At 36.7% G+C, this 18,602-nt stretch overlaps 2 protein-coding genes across 2 annotated transcripts; both read left to right on the forward strand.

Annotated features, from left to right (window-relative positions):
• Window positions 1-7,313: 7,313 nt before the first annotated feature.
• Window positions 7,314-8,416, forward strand: LOC311167514 (trace amine-associated receptor 2; the record flags this gene model as incomplete). Its single annotated transcript, XM_084228570.1, has 1 exon — window positions 7,314-8,416. One exon carries the CDS (start codon window positions 7,314-7,316, stop codon window positions 8,232-8,234), a length of 921 nt encoding a protein of 306 aa, XP_084084696.1. The 3' UTR covers window positions 8,235-8,416.
• An 8,067-nt stretch (window positions 8,417-16,483) lies between these two features.
• Window positions 16,484-17,515, forward strand: LOC311167195 (trace amine-associated receptor 3; the record flags this gene model as incomplete). The annotated part of the gene is made up of 1 exon (XM_084228036.1): window positions 16,484-17,515. The coding sequence occupies one exon, from the start codon at window positions 16,484-16,486 to the stop codon at window positions 17,513-17,515; it is 1,032 nt and encodes a 343-aa protein (XP_084084162.1).
• Between the last annotated feature and the right edge of the window lie 1,087 nt (window positions 17,516-18,602).

Genomic DNA, 18,602 nt, shown 5'->3' on the forward strand with positions numbered 1-18,602 from the left:
CTCTGTATATTGTAAAGATTTTTTTCTTTAATTGTGTGGAATCACATCAAAGCATTAATGTGATTCAAAAGAAAACACTTAAGAACTAACATGTAATTCTGAATTTTACTGATACCACATTTCTATGAGTTATTTTGGTATAAACTAATTTGTGTCACAGAAACACAGGCTGTTTTTCACTTCTTCATGAGTCAGTTTTTATAAATTACATTTTGCCAAAAATGTGTCCATTTCACATGTTTTAAATTTATTGACATAAAATTGGTCAAAATGTATTTTTATTTCCTTTTAAATACTTGCTATATATAGAGTTATGCATATTCATTTCTTTTTCATTTCCTAAATTGTTTATTTTCTTTCTGTCTTAAAGGATTTTTAGGGGTTGATGAGCTTCACTATTGCACATTGTTCTTGTATTAATTTCTGCTCATATTTTTATTTTTTCATTCCTTCTGTTTCTTTGGATATTCTACTTTTCTTTTTCTAACTTCTTAATTTTGATAATTATTTATTTAATTCTCAGTCTTTTTTATATAAATAACTAAGTAACACAATTCCCTTAAATTCTGCTTTAGTTGCCTTTTTCAAGCCTTAGTACCTTTTTTATTGCCCATTTCAAAAATAAGTTATAATTTTAATGTGTTTTCTAGTTATTGAGTTATTTAAAGTGAATTTTTAATATTCTAGTAACTGTGTTTTATGATTTACTCTAGATTAATTGCTTTATGCTCAAAGACTTATATGTGTTATTTCAGTCCTGTGAAACTAGTTGACACTTTATTTTATGTCCCAATATTTCATCAATTTTGTATGTTTAGTGTATGCCTGAGAAGATTGTATAATTTGCTGTTGTTTTGTGCTATGTTCTACATATTTTCATTAGATCAAACTTATTTAGTCTACTTTGCTATCAATTATTGTCCATTTTTCTTTGTAGCTAGGTCATTTTCTTACTTATAGATTTGAAGATGCTCTTAGATTTAGATATACAACGATACCACAAAAAACTTTTACACGTTGACCATGAGAATGTAAATTAGTACAGCCACTCTGGAGTTCAACCTGTTTTGTCTTACAAAGTCAAACATCCATGTTCATATTTTTGACTCAGCAATACTTCTTCATGAAAAATATTTGAATATATGCACCAAGAAACTTTCATTAGTATGCTCAAAATAGTACTGTTCACAATAATACAATAACAAGAGATAATTAAAATATCCACTAGGATGAGAAAAGCTAAACCAATAAGTCAGTGAAAATGAATGAACTGTTGCCGCATAGAGTATAAATTTCCAAAAGATAACAAAGAACATGCTATCCATTTTAGAAAGAGTTCTAAAATCAATTAAGTCCAACAATACTTTCATTTAGTTATGCAATGTATATAATAAAACCATGTAAAAAATCAAAAAGTGGCAAACATAGTAGTAACCTGGGAGGAAGTCAGTATATAAGTGTATTGCCCAATCTAACTCACAGTCACAGGAGTTCATTATGTTAAAGCAAGCAAGACTTAACACATTATCAATTGTGATTAGTTCAAACACTGCACACTTGAGTTCCATTAACATTTGTGAACATTTGTATTAGTGATACAATACAGCCAGCTTAAAGTACAAAATCAAATCATATGTCTTGATAGGATTTTAATAATTTGCCAGCCTTCTCATTTCCCTTTGGATATTTTCTGAAGATTGAATTCAAGGATTCAGTTGTTTCAAAGCTCCACAAGGTGTCACTATTGAAAATAGGTGGCCACCCCATCACACGATGTCATTTCTTATGGGGTGACTTGGAGATCTGAGTCTATGGCGGAAGCTATACTTTGAAGAGGTATATATCTTTTAAGAGGTAGAAAGTAGAGTGAACTGGCGCTCACTACATTCAGAGTCACTGAAGAGCTCTTAAGTCTTGCCTTCGGGTTACAGACTGGTTCAGAAGAGTGTCAAAGCTCACCCATATATTGTTTCTAGGATTTGGTTTTGACTGCACCACTGGTCCGCCTTCTGCCCTCATGGTCATCCCCACTCTGGAAATCTGTAAGGTCATTTCTTGACAGCTAGTGAAAAAATGGCATCTTTTTGTTTATTAGATACATATTCTAGCAGCAGTGAACCTTAAAAAGGAAGGAGATAAGATTCTCATGCTGCAGTGGCTGGTGATAGCTTGATAGTGTCGAGACTTAACCCCTTGCACCACCAGGGAGATCCTAGATAATTGGTAGGGCCCATCACAAAAATTAAAATACAGTATCATTTGTTAAAAAATTACTAAGAATTTCAAAAGGATAACAATAGAGCATTAAACCAAGTACAAGCCCATATAATTGGCTTAGCTCTTAAAAAATAAAAATTTAAGTTTTAACATTCCTTGTTACTTGTCTCCCATCTATATAATCAAAACACAATGATTAGGGCCTCCTAGGTGGCACAGGGGTTAAGACACAACCTATGAAGTTGTCTGCAGCCTCTGCAGCATGAGTTCGATCCCCTGGGCAGCCAGGGAGCAACCTACATGGTGCAGCAGACCTTTCCTGACTCTCCTGCTGCTCCCCTCAGCAGTGTACTTCGGTCAATCTGCCTGTTCTGTTCCCCACTCTGTCTCTGGTGAATCCTCTCATCTCCCCATGCCTCTGGCCCGTACCCTAGCTCTTGTATGCATAAATAAATAAATCTTCAAAAAACCCCACAATGATTAAGGTATTATTTACAGAATTAAGAAGTTTCATCTAAACTGACTTACTATCCATCCCCCACCACAGGAGATAAGAATTGCTGGCAACTTCTGAGAGATCACATCAACTGTTAAAAAAAAAAAAGTCAAGTTTTTCTTTGACAAACAATTGTGGCAATGTTTGTAAAGCTTTCTTTAAATATACTTTCATATGCTGAAAAAATGTTCAACATCATTTGTAATCAAGGAAATGCAAATCAAAACTACCACGAGATACCATCTTACACCAGTGAGAATGGCACATATTAAAAAAACTAGCAACAACAAATGTTGGTGAGGATGTGGAGAAAAAGGAACTCTCCTGCACTGCTGGTGGGAGTGCAAACTGGTCCAACCACTATGGAGAGCTGTGTGGAGATTTCTGGACCTACTAAACATAGAGCTTCCATATGATCCAGCAATTCCACTCCTAGGTATTTACCCAAAGGACACAGAAACATCAATTCCAAAGAACACCTGCACCCTTATGTTTATAGCAGCACTGTTTACAATAGCTAAGCTTTGGAAACAGCCCAAATGCCCAAAAATAGATGACTGGATCAAGAAGATGTGGTCCATATACACCATGGAATATTACTCAGCATTCAAAAAAGATAAACACATGCAATTTGCAGCAACATGGATGGCACTGGAAGGGATCATGCTCAGCGAAATAAGCCAGAAAGAAAAAGAAAAATACCGGATGGTCTCACTCATAGCAGGAATCTAGAAAACTTAAATAAGGGACCAGGAAAATGAATAACTATAAGAAAGTGAAAATCAAAATCAACAAAAAACTATGAACCAGAGACACTTTTTGGGGGGTGGGAGGCGGAAGGGGAGGGATTGGGGTCAAAATGGGGGCTGCAATTGTATGGGGAATATAAAAATAAAATTTATTATTTATAAAAAAAATACTTTCATATGCATTTTCTCATCAGAGCATAACATAAATATGAATTGACTCTGAAATGAGATTCCTCTTTGTTCATTCTCTTCTTCCAGAAGAGGTCCTAAGAGAAATTGACCCCAAGACGAATACATCAATTTTTTTTAAGATTTATTTTATTTATTTATTTGTGCATACAAGAGCTGGGATGTAGGCCAGAGATACAGGGGGTGAGATGATTCACCAGGGACAAATTGGGGAGCAGTACAGGCTGATCTACTGAAATACACTGCTGAGGAGAGTAGCAGGTGAGACAGGAGAGGTCTCCTGCGCCATGTGTTTAGCTCCCTGGCCAGGGATCGAACTCATGCTGCAGTGGCTGGTGATAGCTTGATAGTGCCGAGACTTAACCCCTTGCACCACCAGGGAGACCCTAGATAATTGGTGGGGCCCATCACAAAATTAAAATACAGAATCATTTGCTAAAAAAATTACTAAGAATTTCAAAAGGATAACAATAGAGCATTAATCCAACTACGAGCCCTTAAAAGCACAAGTCACATGGCTGTGCCGCAGCCATGAGCCATCCTGAGTGGGAGCACAAAGAGCAGCCCTAGCACTAATTCAAGCAGGACACCAACACTTCTAGACACCAGTATTACATTTCACCTACATATGTTGCCTCCTGAACCTAGACATCAGTGAAAATGAACTTTCATCTTTTAAAAGAACACAAACAAAACAGTAGACACTTGGATATGTGAGTTCCTTAAAGAGATGAGAATTATGCCTATCCCTCCAAATCTAAGAGAGTTGAAAAGATTTGTTCTTTTAGTTACCTTTGTAGTGTGCAGTTGATCCTTGAACAATGCCAGGGTTAAGGGCACTGCCTACCTGGCAGTTAAAAGTTTGAGTACAACCTCTGACTCCCTCTCAAACTTAATTGCTGTTAGCTTCCTGTTGACCAGAAACAGTTGACTAACATACTTTGTATACGTATTAAGTACTATATTCCTACAATAAAGTAAACTAGAGAAGAAAATCATAAGAGAAAACATTTTTAGTACTATACTGTATTTATTGATACCAAAAGTTTTTATCATCTATTTATAAGAAAATCTGCATGTAAGTGGACTCATGCAGTTCAAACCCATTTTGTTCAAGATTTTTAAAAAATAGACACCTTTGCATATTTAAAGGAGAGAGAAAAAAACAATGAGTGGTAAGATTTCTTCTCTGTGACTAGAATGTGAGACAAAACATACAGTGACAATTTCAGATTTCCCTAAAGAGATGGAAAATGCATACCCATTTTCTTACTTGAACCCCTGACCCCATCCATGTGGTCTGGGATCAGTTTCCTTTGGGTCACCCAGAACTCAGTGGTTCAGATTCTCTTTTACAGATATCATATAATAGCCAACTTAGAGCCTACAGAGCTGTAGGTGATGAAAACTTAGGTAAGCAGATACTCCTGAGAGGATGGAGGAGTGGTTTCGACTCATTAAGCTATTCAACTTTAGAATGGCAAAGGTGTTTTTTTTTTCTTTCTTCTTCTTTTTTTTTTAAATGTGAGACCCTATTCTCTTGAGAGTAATTGGTAAGTTATAGAGCAGCACAATGCACCTAGTTCAGGCCAGGTAGTTCCATATAAACATTCACAATCGTTAGGAAAGAAACAAAGAAATTGGGTGACTACCTTCCTCCCTCACTCAATAAAGAAACTCAGTAAAGAGTTTAATTACAATGACATCTACCATGCATCAGGTATGTGAGAAGAGATTAAAAAGAACATAGCTGTGTTTTCTCTCCCTTTAGCTTTTGGTAAAAAGCAATTTGTCTCCCTAATAATGCAGTAGCATGTGAGGCAATGAGTCCTTTTTATTTCTTGGTGATGTGCAGAGATAATGTGGAAGAATGTGGAAGACTTAAGTTGCAGAATTTAAAACAAATCTACAATAAAAGGTGGAGTCTCTTAACCATGTGAATAGGATCATTGCTACATTTTGGTAATGCAGCTTTCGGTGGGAGGATTGAGAATCCTCTGGGGGTTATCTCTTCATAAGTGACTGAGTAAATTACTTGTCCAGAAGTGTTCACCAGAATGAAACACAAAATTAAGGTGGCTACCTGGGCTTGTTACATACAGCTCCATTCCATTGCTTTCTTAGTAAAGGTGAAAAATTTATATCACCTGAAAAGAAACCAGAGTCCATTACTTTTTAGAAGAAATTTTTTTCTGGTGAAATGTATCCTTAAATGTGGTGTTCATCTCCAATAGCAAAGACTGAAAGAAGGAAGGATGGAAAGGAAGGCAGGAGTGAGAGAAGGTCATCATTTTCTTTTCTCATAATATATTTATCAGATGCTGTGCTAAGACTGTTTATATGTATTGTCCAATGTGTTAAAATTCATTAACATTGAATTTTTCTTAGAAATTGGAAAACTGAAGGAAATCAATAGCTTAGTAACGGCAAAATTATTTTAGGAAAGCAGAAAAAAATGGTTAGCAGAAAGAAGAACTTTGCAAAGTACCTTAAGAATCTTAAGAAGTAGTTGCTAAAGTAGAGGAGTATTTAATATGGCAGCACTGGTAAATTTTAATGGCAAAGTAAGAAGTGAGATCACATTAGATAAGTTAGAAAACTACTCATGACAATGTTCATGTTTGTTCACTTCATCGGGGAAATGTAGAAATGAATTTATTAGAATCAAGTTTAGACCTGGTATTTACACATAATCTGAATGGGCAAGCAATTCGTTAGGTGTTAAATATTTTTTTTCCCTGAATTTCTTGTAGAAACATTACAGTAATGGAGAAAAAATCAGGTTTTCTATTTAACTCAGTTGCATTCATGTATTTTTCTTTACTTATATGAATAGGTTTAAAACTATAAAAAATGACACTTGAGGAAGAAAATTTGGAAAATACTGTTTGATTTATTTAACTTTCACAATCTGAAAGATGTGAAGAATATGACCACTGAAAGGTATAAATCAGTGATGGATGTCACATGCAAGAAACATGCCAAATACACACAGAGAAACATGATGCTTAACTAAAATTTACTTATCAAATACTCACATAATGTAGTGATGGGGTTGCCCATAGCACAAAAGTAGTGTGTGTGTGTGTGCGTGTGTGTGTGTGTGATGTTTTCATGAAAATAAAATTGTTATTTCTCTTAGCTTTACTTTCTAGGAAGTAAAATGATTTAAGACAAACCACAAAACGTTCTTTGACTCTGCTAAGTCTTTTAATGAGCAAACTGAAGATGATTAGAACCTTCCTTTTCTAGTTCAAAACACTACACTTTCTTCCGGTACTTTCTTCTCCCAGGAGATGCTTACCTGGGCAGTGGGTGGCTAAGAAGAATGGTAACTACCTGAAAAACCTGATACCAACAGGGGGAATCTTACTCACCTCTTGTTTTTTCCTTCTTACCCTTTTCTGTGAGAATGTTAGGGGGAACAGAAGAGATATGTCTAATACATATGTGTATGTGTGTGTGTGTGTGTGTTTCAGCACAAATTTTTTTCTCAAAAATTCTGTCTTTCTCTGAAAATTTATATAAAACATAAAATAGTTTATCTATTATCTGACAAAATCACATATATTCTTGCTTTTCTGAAGGAAACGTTCAATTGCTCTGAATATGGAAAAGGATCTTGCCCAGAAAATGAAAAGCCACTGGGTGTCCGAGCTGCCATGTATTTATTTATGTCAGGAGCCATTTTCATCACGGTGTTTGGCAATCTCGCCATGATCATTTCCATTTCTTACTTCAAGCAGCTTCACACACCAACCAACTTCCTCATCCTCTCCATGGCAGTCACTGATTTCCTCCTGGGATTCACCATCATGCCTTATAGTATGATCCGATCGGTGGAGAATTGCTGGTATTTTGGGCTTATATTTTGCAAGATTCATTATAGTTTTGATCTGATGCTCAGCATAACATCCATCTTCCATCTTTGCTCCGTGGCCATTGACAGATTTTATGCTATCTGTTACCCTTTGCATTATTCCACTAAAATGACGATTCCAGTCATTAAACGGTTGCTCCTTCTCTGCTGGTCAGTCCCTGGAGCTTTTGCATTTGGTGTGGTCTTCTCAGAGGCCTATGCAGATGGAATAGAAGGCTACCGTATCTTAGTTGCTTGTTCTAGTTCCTGCCCAGTGATGTTCAACAAGCTCTGGGGGACCACCTTGTTTATGGCAGGTTTCTTCACTCCTGGGTCTGTGATGGTGGGGATTTATGGCAAAATTTTTGCAGTATCCAGAAAACATTCTCGTGCCATCAGTAACTTGCCAGAGAATCAAAATAATCAAATGAGGAAAGACAAAAAAGCAGCCAAAACCTTAGGAATCGTGATGGGGGTTTTCTTATTATGTTGGTTTCCCTGTTTCTTCACAATTTTATTAGATCCCTTTTTGAATTTCTCTACTCCTGTACTTTTGTTTGATGCTTTGACATGGTTTGGCTATTTTAATTCCACATGTAATCCTTTAATATATGGTTTCTTCTATCCCTGGTTTCGTAAAGCGCTACAATACATTTTACTAGGTAAAGTTTTCAGCTCACATTTCCATAATACTAATTTGTTTACTCAAAAAGAAACTGAATAAACTTATTCTGTATAAGTGAATAGAAGCAAAAGGATTGGGACTTAGGAGAAGTGTGTGTGTGTGTATGTGTGTGTGATTTCAGTTTCCATGAAAAGCAGTCACTCTAGGGAAAAAGACATCTTCTCTTTGAATCAAATACCCTCCTTTTTAGAATATTTCATACACCTACTACTTCCAAGGGAAAAAGAGTCAGAAAGGTAAAGAGAAGACGAGACTATGGAATAAAGAGTACACACAAAAACTTGAATACTGTTTGGAAGAGATCAAAATATAAATTGAACTTGAGAATTGCTCTCCCCTCTCACCAGCACACATATTTTCCATCTGTTTTTTTTTTTTTTAGGTGCCTAATCAAGTGTATTTTAAAACATCAACAATGAAAAATTAAAGTAAATGAAGAAATAATTTCAAAAGGCATATTCTGTTGGGAATCAGTCATTTATTAGCTGAGTTAAGCTTTAGCTGAGTTAAGCTTAAGTCATTTATTAGCTGAGTTAAGTTGAGTTTACTTTTGTGAAATTAAGTATGTTTTAAATGAAAGAAGAAATGAAAACTGTGTAACTGAGGTCATAGACTTCACCCATATTTTCATTCATGTGTCATCTTAAATCATAGCACTTGGCAATTTCTAGTTTATTAGTAGGAGAATTCTATTTAGTACCGCCCTTTCGTCCTCAGGTTCATACACATTTTACATTGTTAATTGGTCTTCTCACTTTTAATAAATGTTAAGTATGTACCAAAAGAAGTTGTGTTGGGCCTCCCCTGGTGGCACAGCAGTTGAGCGCTGGGCTGCGAAGCTGCCCACAGCACTCTGCAATGCCCGTTAAATCCCCAGTTCCCAGTGAGGGTCCCACTTGGCACACAGACCTCTCCTGCCACCCGCTGCTCCCCTCTGCAGTGTACTTCATCAGTCTGCCTGCTCTGCTCCCCACTCTGGCTCTGGTGAATCCTCTGACTTCCATACCTCTGGCCTGTACCCCAGTCCTTGCATGCATAAATAAATAAATCTTTTAAAAAAAATTCCTCAAAAAAAAAAAAAAAGTTGTGTTTTGAATCCACCATTGTTTTTGCTTAATATGTATGTATTGAAATAATGGAGTAGTGGGAAGAGGAAGCCATGAAGAAAACTAGTATTTATAGGGGCCCCTCTGGGGAATAGAAATTTTATATGTTATTTGGTGTCTTTATAACTGTAAGTTGAGACCCATTAATAACTAGTGAAATCAATTTAGTGCTCTGCAACCAGCGATAGAAGTTGAACACCTGGCTCTGGGAAAAAAAATGCCTGGATATGTAGAATTCGACGATTTCTTTGGTGTATATATATACACACACATAAGTCTTCATTTCGCTGTTTTCAAGCTACAAATATAAGGTCAACTTACTCAAAATTCCTGAACAAACCTAAGTTTGTAAGTGGGTATGAATGGCTCCAGTATAGCATGGACTACAAACATTTTTCATGAAAAGCTAACTAGAATAGAAGAAAACATCATCTCAGAACACAGCACTTGAATTGAGGGTAAATATTGCCTTTTGAAGTTTTAATTGTAGTTATATTTATGCATGTGTTTGTGTGTGTTTTACATGCATAACTGTTTCACTGAAATATTTTTTGTTTACTTTCTACATACACATTCTATTCATTCATGAACAAAATATTTTTTCCCTCTGTGAAAAAGTTGTCAGTATTCCTAAATTTGCTTTAATTTTAGTTCATTGCACAGATCACAATTAAGTGGTCACATTCAGTAGTCAGTTTATTTATTTATTTATTTATTTATTTATTGAAGATTTATTTATTTATTATTTATACAAGCACTGGGTACAGTCAGAAGCACAGGAGGGTGAGAATTCATCAGAGCCAGAGCGGGGAGCAGAGCAGGCAGAAGGACCGAAGTACACTGCTGAGGGGAGCAGCGGGCGGCAGGAGAGGTCTGTGCGCCACAGTAGTCAGTTTAAATGTTAGTCTATTGCTTACCTGTCCAAAAATGGGCCTGCCTAATGTTGCCTAAACCTTCTACTGCCCTTCTATCCTCCCTGGCCTGCTGGTAGGTTGGTCCCTCACTTAGACTGTAGAGTAGATGTGGAATAATGGAGCTTCTTTGAAAAGGGGAAAGAAACTACAAGTACAAAATAAATGAAAAAAGCAATTTACCAAAATACAATCATTAAAGCCTGTGGCTTGCATGAGAGCTAATGTGGTAGGTGGGATAGTATTGAGTCTACTTGGCAGTTCTTAATGAAATGATGTTTATTTTCATTTTGGTATTTTGTTTTAATGTGTTGTTTTGGTATTTAAATATGCACATGTGTAAAGACTATGTATTTTAAATGACTAGTTGCTAAAAAATGAGATTTTAGCTTTACTATATATAAAGTGGAATTATTTTGAAGTTATATTTATTGCACTTACCTCTCAACTCATTAACTTGTTTTTAGAAAATAAAAACTAATTATCTTGCTGTGAAGTTGCCTGTTGACTTTTGTTGGAAAGTAATAAAATTAAAATTTGACACCTCTATGAGACCATAAAATTTCTTATGATGCTTTTTCTCTCTTTATTAGACCCTAGTCATGTTTTAAAACATCATTTACTCAATTAGCCCCTTCTTAAAGTTCTACTCAGTTAATCTCCTTTCATGAAAACATAATTTTCGCTGTACCTTTTCATGGCACTTTTTTTGGTCCATTTGTCCTATTTATTAGTGAAAGAGGGTGATCCAGACTCTTAGGCACTTTCTACCCTCCCTTTCTGCCCCTCTGGTCCTACTTCCACTTCTCAGAATTACCAATGTATCCCCTTCACACCCATAATTTTATAGAAAGTTGCATGACAGAAAACTGAGCCCAGAGAGATTAAATGATTTGTCCTGATTTTACAATTAGTTATAGAAACATAACTTGAATCCCACTCTTTCTTGACTTCCTATCCAATATTCTGTGTTTACTGAACTATTTTTTTCAAGATTTGTGATACTTCAACTAGCTTTACTTCTTTTTTAACTAAGAGTTTTAGTCAAACTGGTACAAACGGCTAAAGTCAATGTAAATACTCCCCTCACACTCCACCATCTCATTACATGCCGGAATTAGTGTATAAGCAGAAAACCTTTTATGATTCAGATAATTATTCCTTTTTGGTTCTCAGCCAACACTGAATTTATCCTACAGATGTTTATATATTTTTAATACACAGAAGTTTCAGTACTTTATCTTCCAAAAATGAAACCCAAATAACCATGATAATCAACATGAAATTGTTTTCTTTCATTTGGAAAAAAGAAAGAAACTGAAAACTATCTGGGAATTAAAAAAACATAGACTATTTCATTATTTCCCAGGAAAGAGAGTAAAAGAGCCACTCCTCTCCCCCCAGGCTCTGTATTTAGTTCCTCTCTTGGAATTCCTGGATCTTACTTCTTCACTCTAATCCTCTTGAGAGCAAACACAAACTTATATAAATTGGATATCTCAATGGTTGGCACTACTCTTTCCAGAATTTCCTGGTGTCATGCTTGCAAAGCCACTAGAAGACACTCAATGAATCACAAGTAACTTTTCAGGAGAGGGAAGGTACTGGGTCAATAAAAAGAATTGAAAATATATTGTCTTTTTTAAAAATTGATTTATTCTTTTGAAAATAATTGGACAGTATAATTAAATTTTATAGTGAACCAGAAATTGTTGTAATTAAGACACAACAGTGAAGTTAGGTTTTTTTTTTTTTTTTGGTAGCTAGAAAAAAACAATTATGATATATAAGTTAAACAAAGGTCTTAAATTTTCCATTGAAATTTATTGATAAAGTTTATAAATTTCTATATGGTTGCATATAAAAATGGTTTTGCAAAATACAGGAAGTATACAAGACATGATTTAGTAAGGGTAAGGTATTTATGTATTTCAATAATGCTAAAATAGACTCTCCTCTTAGAGATTATATCTTAATAAAAATTTTTGTTATATACTACTTAATTCACTGCCAGATACTACAGATTTCATTTTTGGTACTTTATCATCTTGAAAGCGGCACTTACTTAAGATATATTGCTTTTTGCTCCTGAAACCTATACACTCATTTCAGATACAAAAAGTGCTTAAACTAAAAATGAAATTTTTCTGCTCTCAAGAACTATTCTTGAATTCAACAGATAGAAAAATAACAGATATCTTACTAAGGTGCACATTTTAGGGTAGGTGTGAGATTTTTCTTTTTGGCAAACATGTCTCCAGGAGATGATGACATGGCTGTTTATAAACCATACTTTGATTAACAAGAATTAGATGGGAGAAACTATAAGCAGATAAAGCCATGGAATTCCTTGCTGCTCAAATGGGTCAGAAATGAATTGTTGCCCATGATTAGAGATGTTGAGGGTGATAGGAGGTTTACTGAAACAGAAGCAAGATATTAATGTTAGCTCCAGTGTTTAGAAGCAATGGCTACCTCTGGAACTTGGTCATTTACATGGAAGAGTTGGTAGGATGTAGAGAAAATATGCCTATTGAGTAATTTAAAAATTCTAAGTCATCTGGAATTTTATTGTTCATTTGGTTTCATTTGGAATACTGTTTGTTTTGGGGAGAGGTTTATTAGCTACCTTTTAAACAGCAGGTACTGCCTTCCTAATATTTTAATCTTTCTCAAACCAGATGTCTCTAGCAGCATAATAACTAGGTTTCATGGTTTGTGGGAATTAAATTTCTCCCATTTATTTCAACAAGCTGTTACTGCTTACCTGCCTTGTGCAAACACCTCTGTATTAAGTGCTACAGGCTTGGAAGGTTAATGGGCTGCCTTTTCTCAAGAAATTTGCAGTTGAGATAGTTAATTGCAATGCTAGAAGAAGGAAACAACGGTATTTGAAATCAAAATCAGCTGTAAGATGAGGAAGTGGAACCACCATCCTCTAAGATCCTGGGATACCGCAATAGTCTATAATTTTATAAGATTATCTCCAACTGGGAGAATTAAAAAAAAAAAGGCTTCTAGAAGAAAATGATATTTGAGCTGAGCCTTGAAGTGGTCAGAGATGAAGGAACTGGCAATCAGCAGAGGAAAGGGAGTTAATCATGCCATGAAGTGGGCATTGTCAGGGCAAGACGGAGAGAACTGTGTTCAGAGGGGGTGTGTGCATTGTAGTCTGAAGGGAGCAAAGGCTACAACCAGATTATGTTTGTAGTGTGTAAGACCATCTCTGCTGTTCTAACCAAGGAGTGTTTCCCCAGATCTTTTCCTGGTTGTCCAATAAGAAAAGGTATGTGTGGTCTTGATAAAGACTTACTTAGATCATTTCTTCATGGACCCACTATTTCTAACACATTCTTGAGCGTTTAATTTTAGTGAAGATTCTACTTCTACTTTTCAAATAATGTTGTAATTGATATCTAATGACAACAATTTTGTTTGGTTTGAAGTTTTGCTCTCCTTTCTGCCACTGCTTTCTGAAATGGAGGTTTCTCTGCCTGTTCTTCTTGTTTATTGTCACTTACCTGTTTACCCTGTTCCCTGCTTATAAGAAGAAAACATTTTCAAGATTTCATTGCTACCCATTACCAATTGCTCTGTGCTTTTATAAGGCTAATTTTGTGAACCGTGAGCTATTTGGAATAAATCAGATGCCAGATACTATTTTTGCTTTTTGATGTCATGATGTATAAATTTTTTTTAAAGATTTATTTATTTATACAAGAACCGGGGTACAGGCCAGATGTGCGGGTGGGTGAGAGGATTCACCAGAGACAGAGCAGGGAGCAGAACAGACAGACTGACTGAAATAGACTGCTAAGGGGAGCAGCAGGCGAGACAGGAGAGGTCTGCCGTACCATGTGGATATCTCCCCAGCCGGCCAGGATCACACCTGCACTGCAGAGGCTGCGGACAGCTTCATAGCACAGTGTTCAACCACCTGTGCCACCAGGGAAGGCCCTGTAATTTTTTTTCATATAGATAATTATAGAATAGATTCATAGAAGAAATCTTTTTCTTCTAGCTTAGTTTCCAGTGCTACATTTGAATATAGTCTATTTGTCAACCCTGGAACTACTGCCAAGTAGCCTTTGTTACTGTAGTGTGTAAATTATCATTATGGTCCATCTTAAATATGAGAGAATGAACAAAAACATTCAATGTCATGAATTTTCATAAATTTCAGCCTTTGCTTATCATTTATATTATACTAAAAATAACATTTACACTTCTATATTAAGATACTAATCCAGGGCCTCCCTGGTAGCACAGGCATTAAAGTCTCAGCCCAATCATGTTATTGCCAGCCACTGCTGCATGAGATTTATCCCCAGCCAGGGAGCTAATCCCCAGCCAGGAGATTGATCCCCAGCCATGGCACAGCAGACCTCTCCTTTCTTGCCCGCTGCTCCCCTCAGCAGTGTATTCAGTAGATCTGCCTGTTCTGCTCCCCCCTCTGTCTCTGGTGAATCCTCTCACCCTCCCCCTATCCGCACCTTTGGCCTACATCCCAGTTCTTGTATTAAAAAAAAAAGATACTAATGCAAATTTGGAAATTATTCAAGATGTTCTATAGCCCTGCTTATTAACAGGTTTAATTGAAAATTAACACAAATCACCCCTTTGGATGAAATTTACTTTTAGGCTAAGGAAAGCTTTGGAGTTTAAAAAAAGAATTTATATTTGAAAATTTGTAATTCAATTTTTAAACAGTATATATATAAATTGACAGTTTCTGAGTGTAGTAAAACATCAGTCATTATTAGTGTTTATTCCAGGTTTTAATCAGTGCTGGTTTCGATAAGAAACTTTTCCTAACTCTTTCCCCCCCTTTGTCAGGGAAGATTGACAGAACACGAAAGAATGAAAGGATTTCATGATACTGTCAGACGATAAAGGGACACTGTGTGCTATTTCTTAGTATTCTAAAGTGGAACTAAGTTAAATCTGCCTAAATATATGAGCTTGCTAAACATGCATGACAATTGAATTTCTGTGAGTTGGGAGAATCCAACACAGGTGCAGAGTGCCTCTTCTGTCTGATTCATTCAAGATTGGGCCTGCTTTTCTGTTGTTCACAAAGTGGACTTGACACTTTGTTAAAGGCAGAGTCAGGCTTCTCCAGAGCCTGTCAGTGAGCTGTTTTTCCTGGCAGTGTTATCCCAAAGTAAATAGGAAGGTGAATAACCCACTGAATTGGATGTATGTCAGTTTGTCCATCTTCTCTTATTCAGCCCAATGTTACCAACAGGAGTCACAGGAGATTTGATTCACCCAAGTCTTTAAGCATGAAATTTGTGATCTTTATGAATCACTCAGGGATCAAGTATATGACACGGCTTCCCAAGTTACGACCTAGGATAAGGCAGATAACTCAAGACACAGAGGAAAGGTGAGTGGAGAGTGAAGGAGGGGAGGGGAAGAGAGAGAAGCAGAGAGGAGAGAAATGAAGACAGAGTAGAGAGGGAAAGAGCAATGGAGCATTGACCCAGGCTGGAGAGACCTGGATTCCTGTACTCTTCCATAGCCTTATGCCATTTTGAACACATCGGCAGCCTTTTTATTAAATATTGAAGATTTCAAATTAGTAAACAAATGCAAAATGAAAAGCATTGTGACTTCACTTAGTTTATGTGCATTTAGTATTTTTTTTTAAATATTTTATTTATGTATACAAGAGCTGGGGTTCAGGCCAGATGTGTGGGAGGGTGAGAGGATTCACCAGAGAGAGTGGGGAGCAGAACAAGCAGATCTACTGAAATACACTGCTGAGGGGAGCAGCGGGCGAGACAGGAGAGTTCTGCTGAGCCATGTGGGTATCTCCCTGGCCGGCCGGGAATTGAACCTGCACTGCAGAGGCTTCGGACAGCTTCACAGCACTGCGCTCAACCTGCTGCACCACCAGGGAGGCCCGCATTTAGTATTTTTAAGGTCAAAGAGAATTTACTTGTAGCTCAAAGAAGTTTTTAGGAAAGTGCTCTAAATGAAAGCTGACAACAAATTTTTTCCCCAAAACTCTTTTCTTCAAAAAAATAGGTATAAAATAAGATAGACTAGAAAGAAAAACAGTTGAGTTTTTTAAACTTTCAAATACAAGTAACTCAGAAAACAAACACAACTGATATAATTTAAGTAAATTATAACTGAAATGAATTAGTAACAGGTGATTGAACTTGACTGTACTCTTAGGAGCTGAAATTTACTGGAAACATTTTGAGAAGAAAAGAAACATTGACTCATCTTGCTAGAAAGGAACTTGAAGAGCTAAAGCACCATGGATCTAATTTATATTCCTGAAGACCTATCCAGTTGTCCAAAATTTGAAAATAAATCCTGTCCTCCCACCAGCCGCCCTTTTCATGTTCGAGTGATCATGTATTCAGTTATGACTGGAGCGATGGTTATCACGATCTTTGGCAACTTGGTTATCATGATTTCCATATCACATTTCAAACAGCTTCACTCTCCCACCAATTTTCTGATCCTCTCCATGGCAACAACTGACTTTCTGCTGGGTTCTGTCATCATGCCCTACAGCATGGTGCGATCTGTGGAGAGCTGCTGGTATTTTGGAGATGTCTTTTGTAAATTCCATGCAAGCTTTGACATGATGTTAAGCCTAACTTCCATTTTCCATCTTTGTTCCATTGCTATTGATCGCTTTTATGCCGTGTGTTACCCTCTGCACTACACGACCACCATGACGGTCTCCATGATCAAGCGACTGCTGGCATTTTGCTGGTCAGCCCCTGCTCTTTTTTCCTTCACTTTAGTTCTGTCTGAGGCCAATGTTTCTGGAATGAAGACCTATGAGATCCTTGTTGCTTGCTTCAATTTCTGTGCACTTACTTTCAACAAATTTTGGGGGACAATACTGTTCACTACCTGTTTCTTTACTCCTGGCTCCATCATGGTTGGTATTTATGGTAAAATCTTTATTGTTTCCAAACGACATGCTCGAGTCATCAGCAGCATGCCTGAGAACACAAGGGGGGAACTGAAAAAAAATTTATCTAAGAAAAAGGACAGGAAAGCAGCTAAGACCCTGGGTATAGTAATGGGGGTGTTTCTAGCTTGCTGGTTGCCTTGTTTTATTGCTGTTTTGATTGACCCTTATTTAGGCTACTCCACTCCCATAATAATACTTGATCTTTTGGTGTGGCTTGGGTACTTCAACTCAACTTGCAACCCCCTAATTCATGGCTTTTTTTATCCATGGTTTCGGAAAGCTCTTAAGTACATAGTGTCAGGAAAAATATTTAGTTCCAGTTCAGAAACTGCAAATCTGTTTCCTGAGGCACATTAATTAAAAATAAAAAGCCATGACAAAAGTTTATAGAATATTGAAAATGAGATTGTTATTATTTTAACCAAAAACATACACCTTACATCCCTAGATCATTGCAAATATTATTCCATTAATTCCTGTAACCCAGAACAGTGTTCTATAACCTGAACAAGAACTATGTTCTGTATCTTTGACCAATCATTAATCAAACATTTATTAATTGTGAACTCAATATCTAACTGATATCTCTGAATGATGGGGAAAATGTATAAAAGAAATATAAAATTCAGACTAAGTGGGCTTCTATTTATACACAAGACAATTAAAGATCAATGTAAGAACCAGCAAAATAAAATGCTAATAGTTTTGGTTCCCATCTGATTCCACTCTAGGAATTCAGAAAAGGGAAGATTGTTGTGATCTGCAGCTTTGTGGAGAAAGTGTGACAGGATGGTCTTTACTATCAACTATCAAGCAGTCCACCTGTCATTTGGCCTGAGACAATTATTAACCATCATTATATAAATTATTCAGTTATTTCCTCACACCCTGAAGCTCCCTACAAAGAGCTCCTTTTCAGAGAAACAGTTGATTACAAGTCAGTACCTGCAATTTGAGCTCTTATCCTTGTGAATTTTCACTTAGTGGCTTATATTTACAATGACTTCCTATTTCCTCTGTCTCTCTTTTATAAAGATTTATTTATTTATGCATACAAGAACTGGGGTGTAAGCCAGAGTTGTGGGAGCGGGGGTGGGGAGGTGAGAGGACTCACCAAAGACAGAGTGGAGAGCAGAACAGGAGCATCTATTGAAACACACTGCTGAGGGGAGCAGCAGGGTGAGACAGGAGAGGTCTGCTGCGCCATGCGGGTTGCTCACTGGCCAGCCATGATCTAACTCTTGCTGCAGTGGCTAGCGATAGCTTGATAGCGCTGTGTTTAACCCCTGAGCCACCAAGGAGGCCTCTTCCTCTGTCTCTTGACCTGAAGATTGTGTCTATACCACTGGCCACTGATCTCAAGGACTCTCCTTGTACTTAGTGAAAATCCTTCCAGGAGTGATTTTTTTGTGGTCAACTGAAATAATCACTGCTGTGTAACAAT

This window comes from Talpa europaea (assembly GCF_964194135.1).
Source record: "Talpa europaea genome assembly, chromosome: 2".
NCBI lineage: Eukaryota > Metazoa > Chordata > Mammalia > Eulipotyphla > Talpidae > Talpa > Talpa europaea.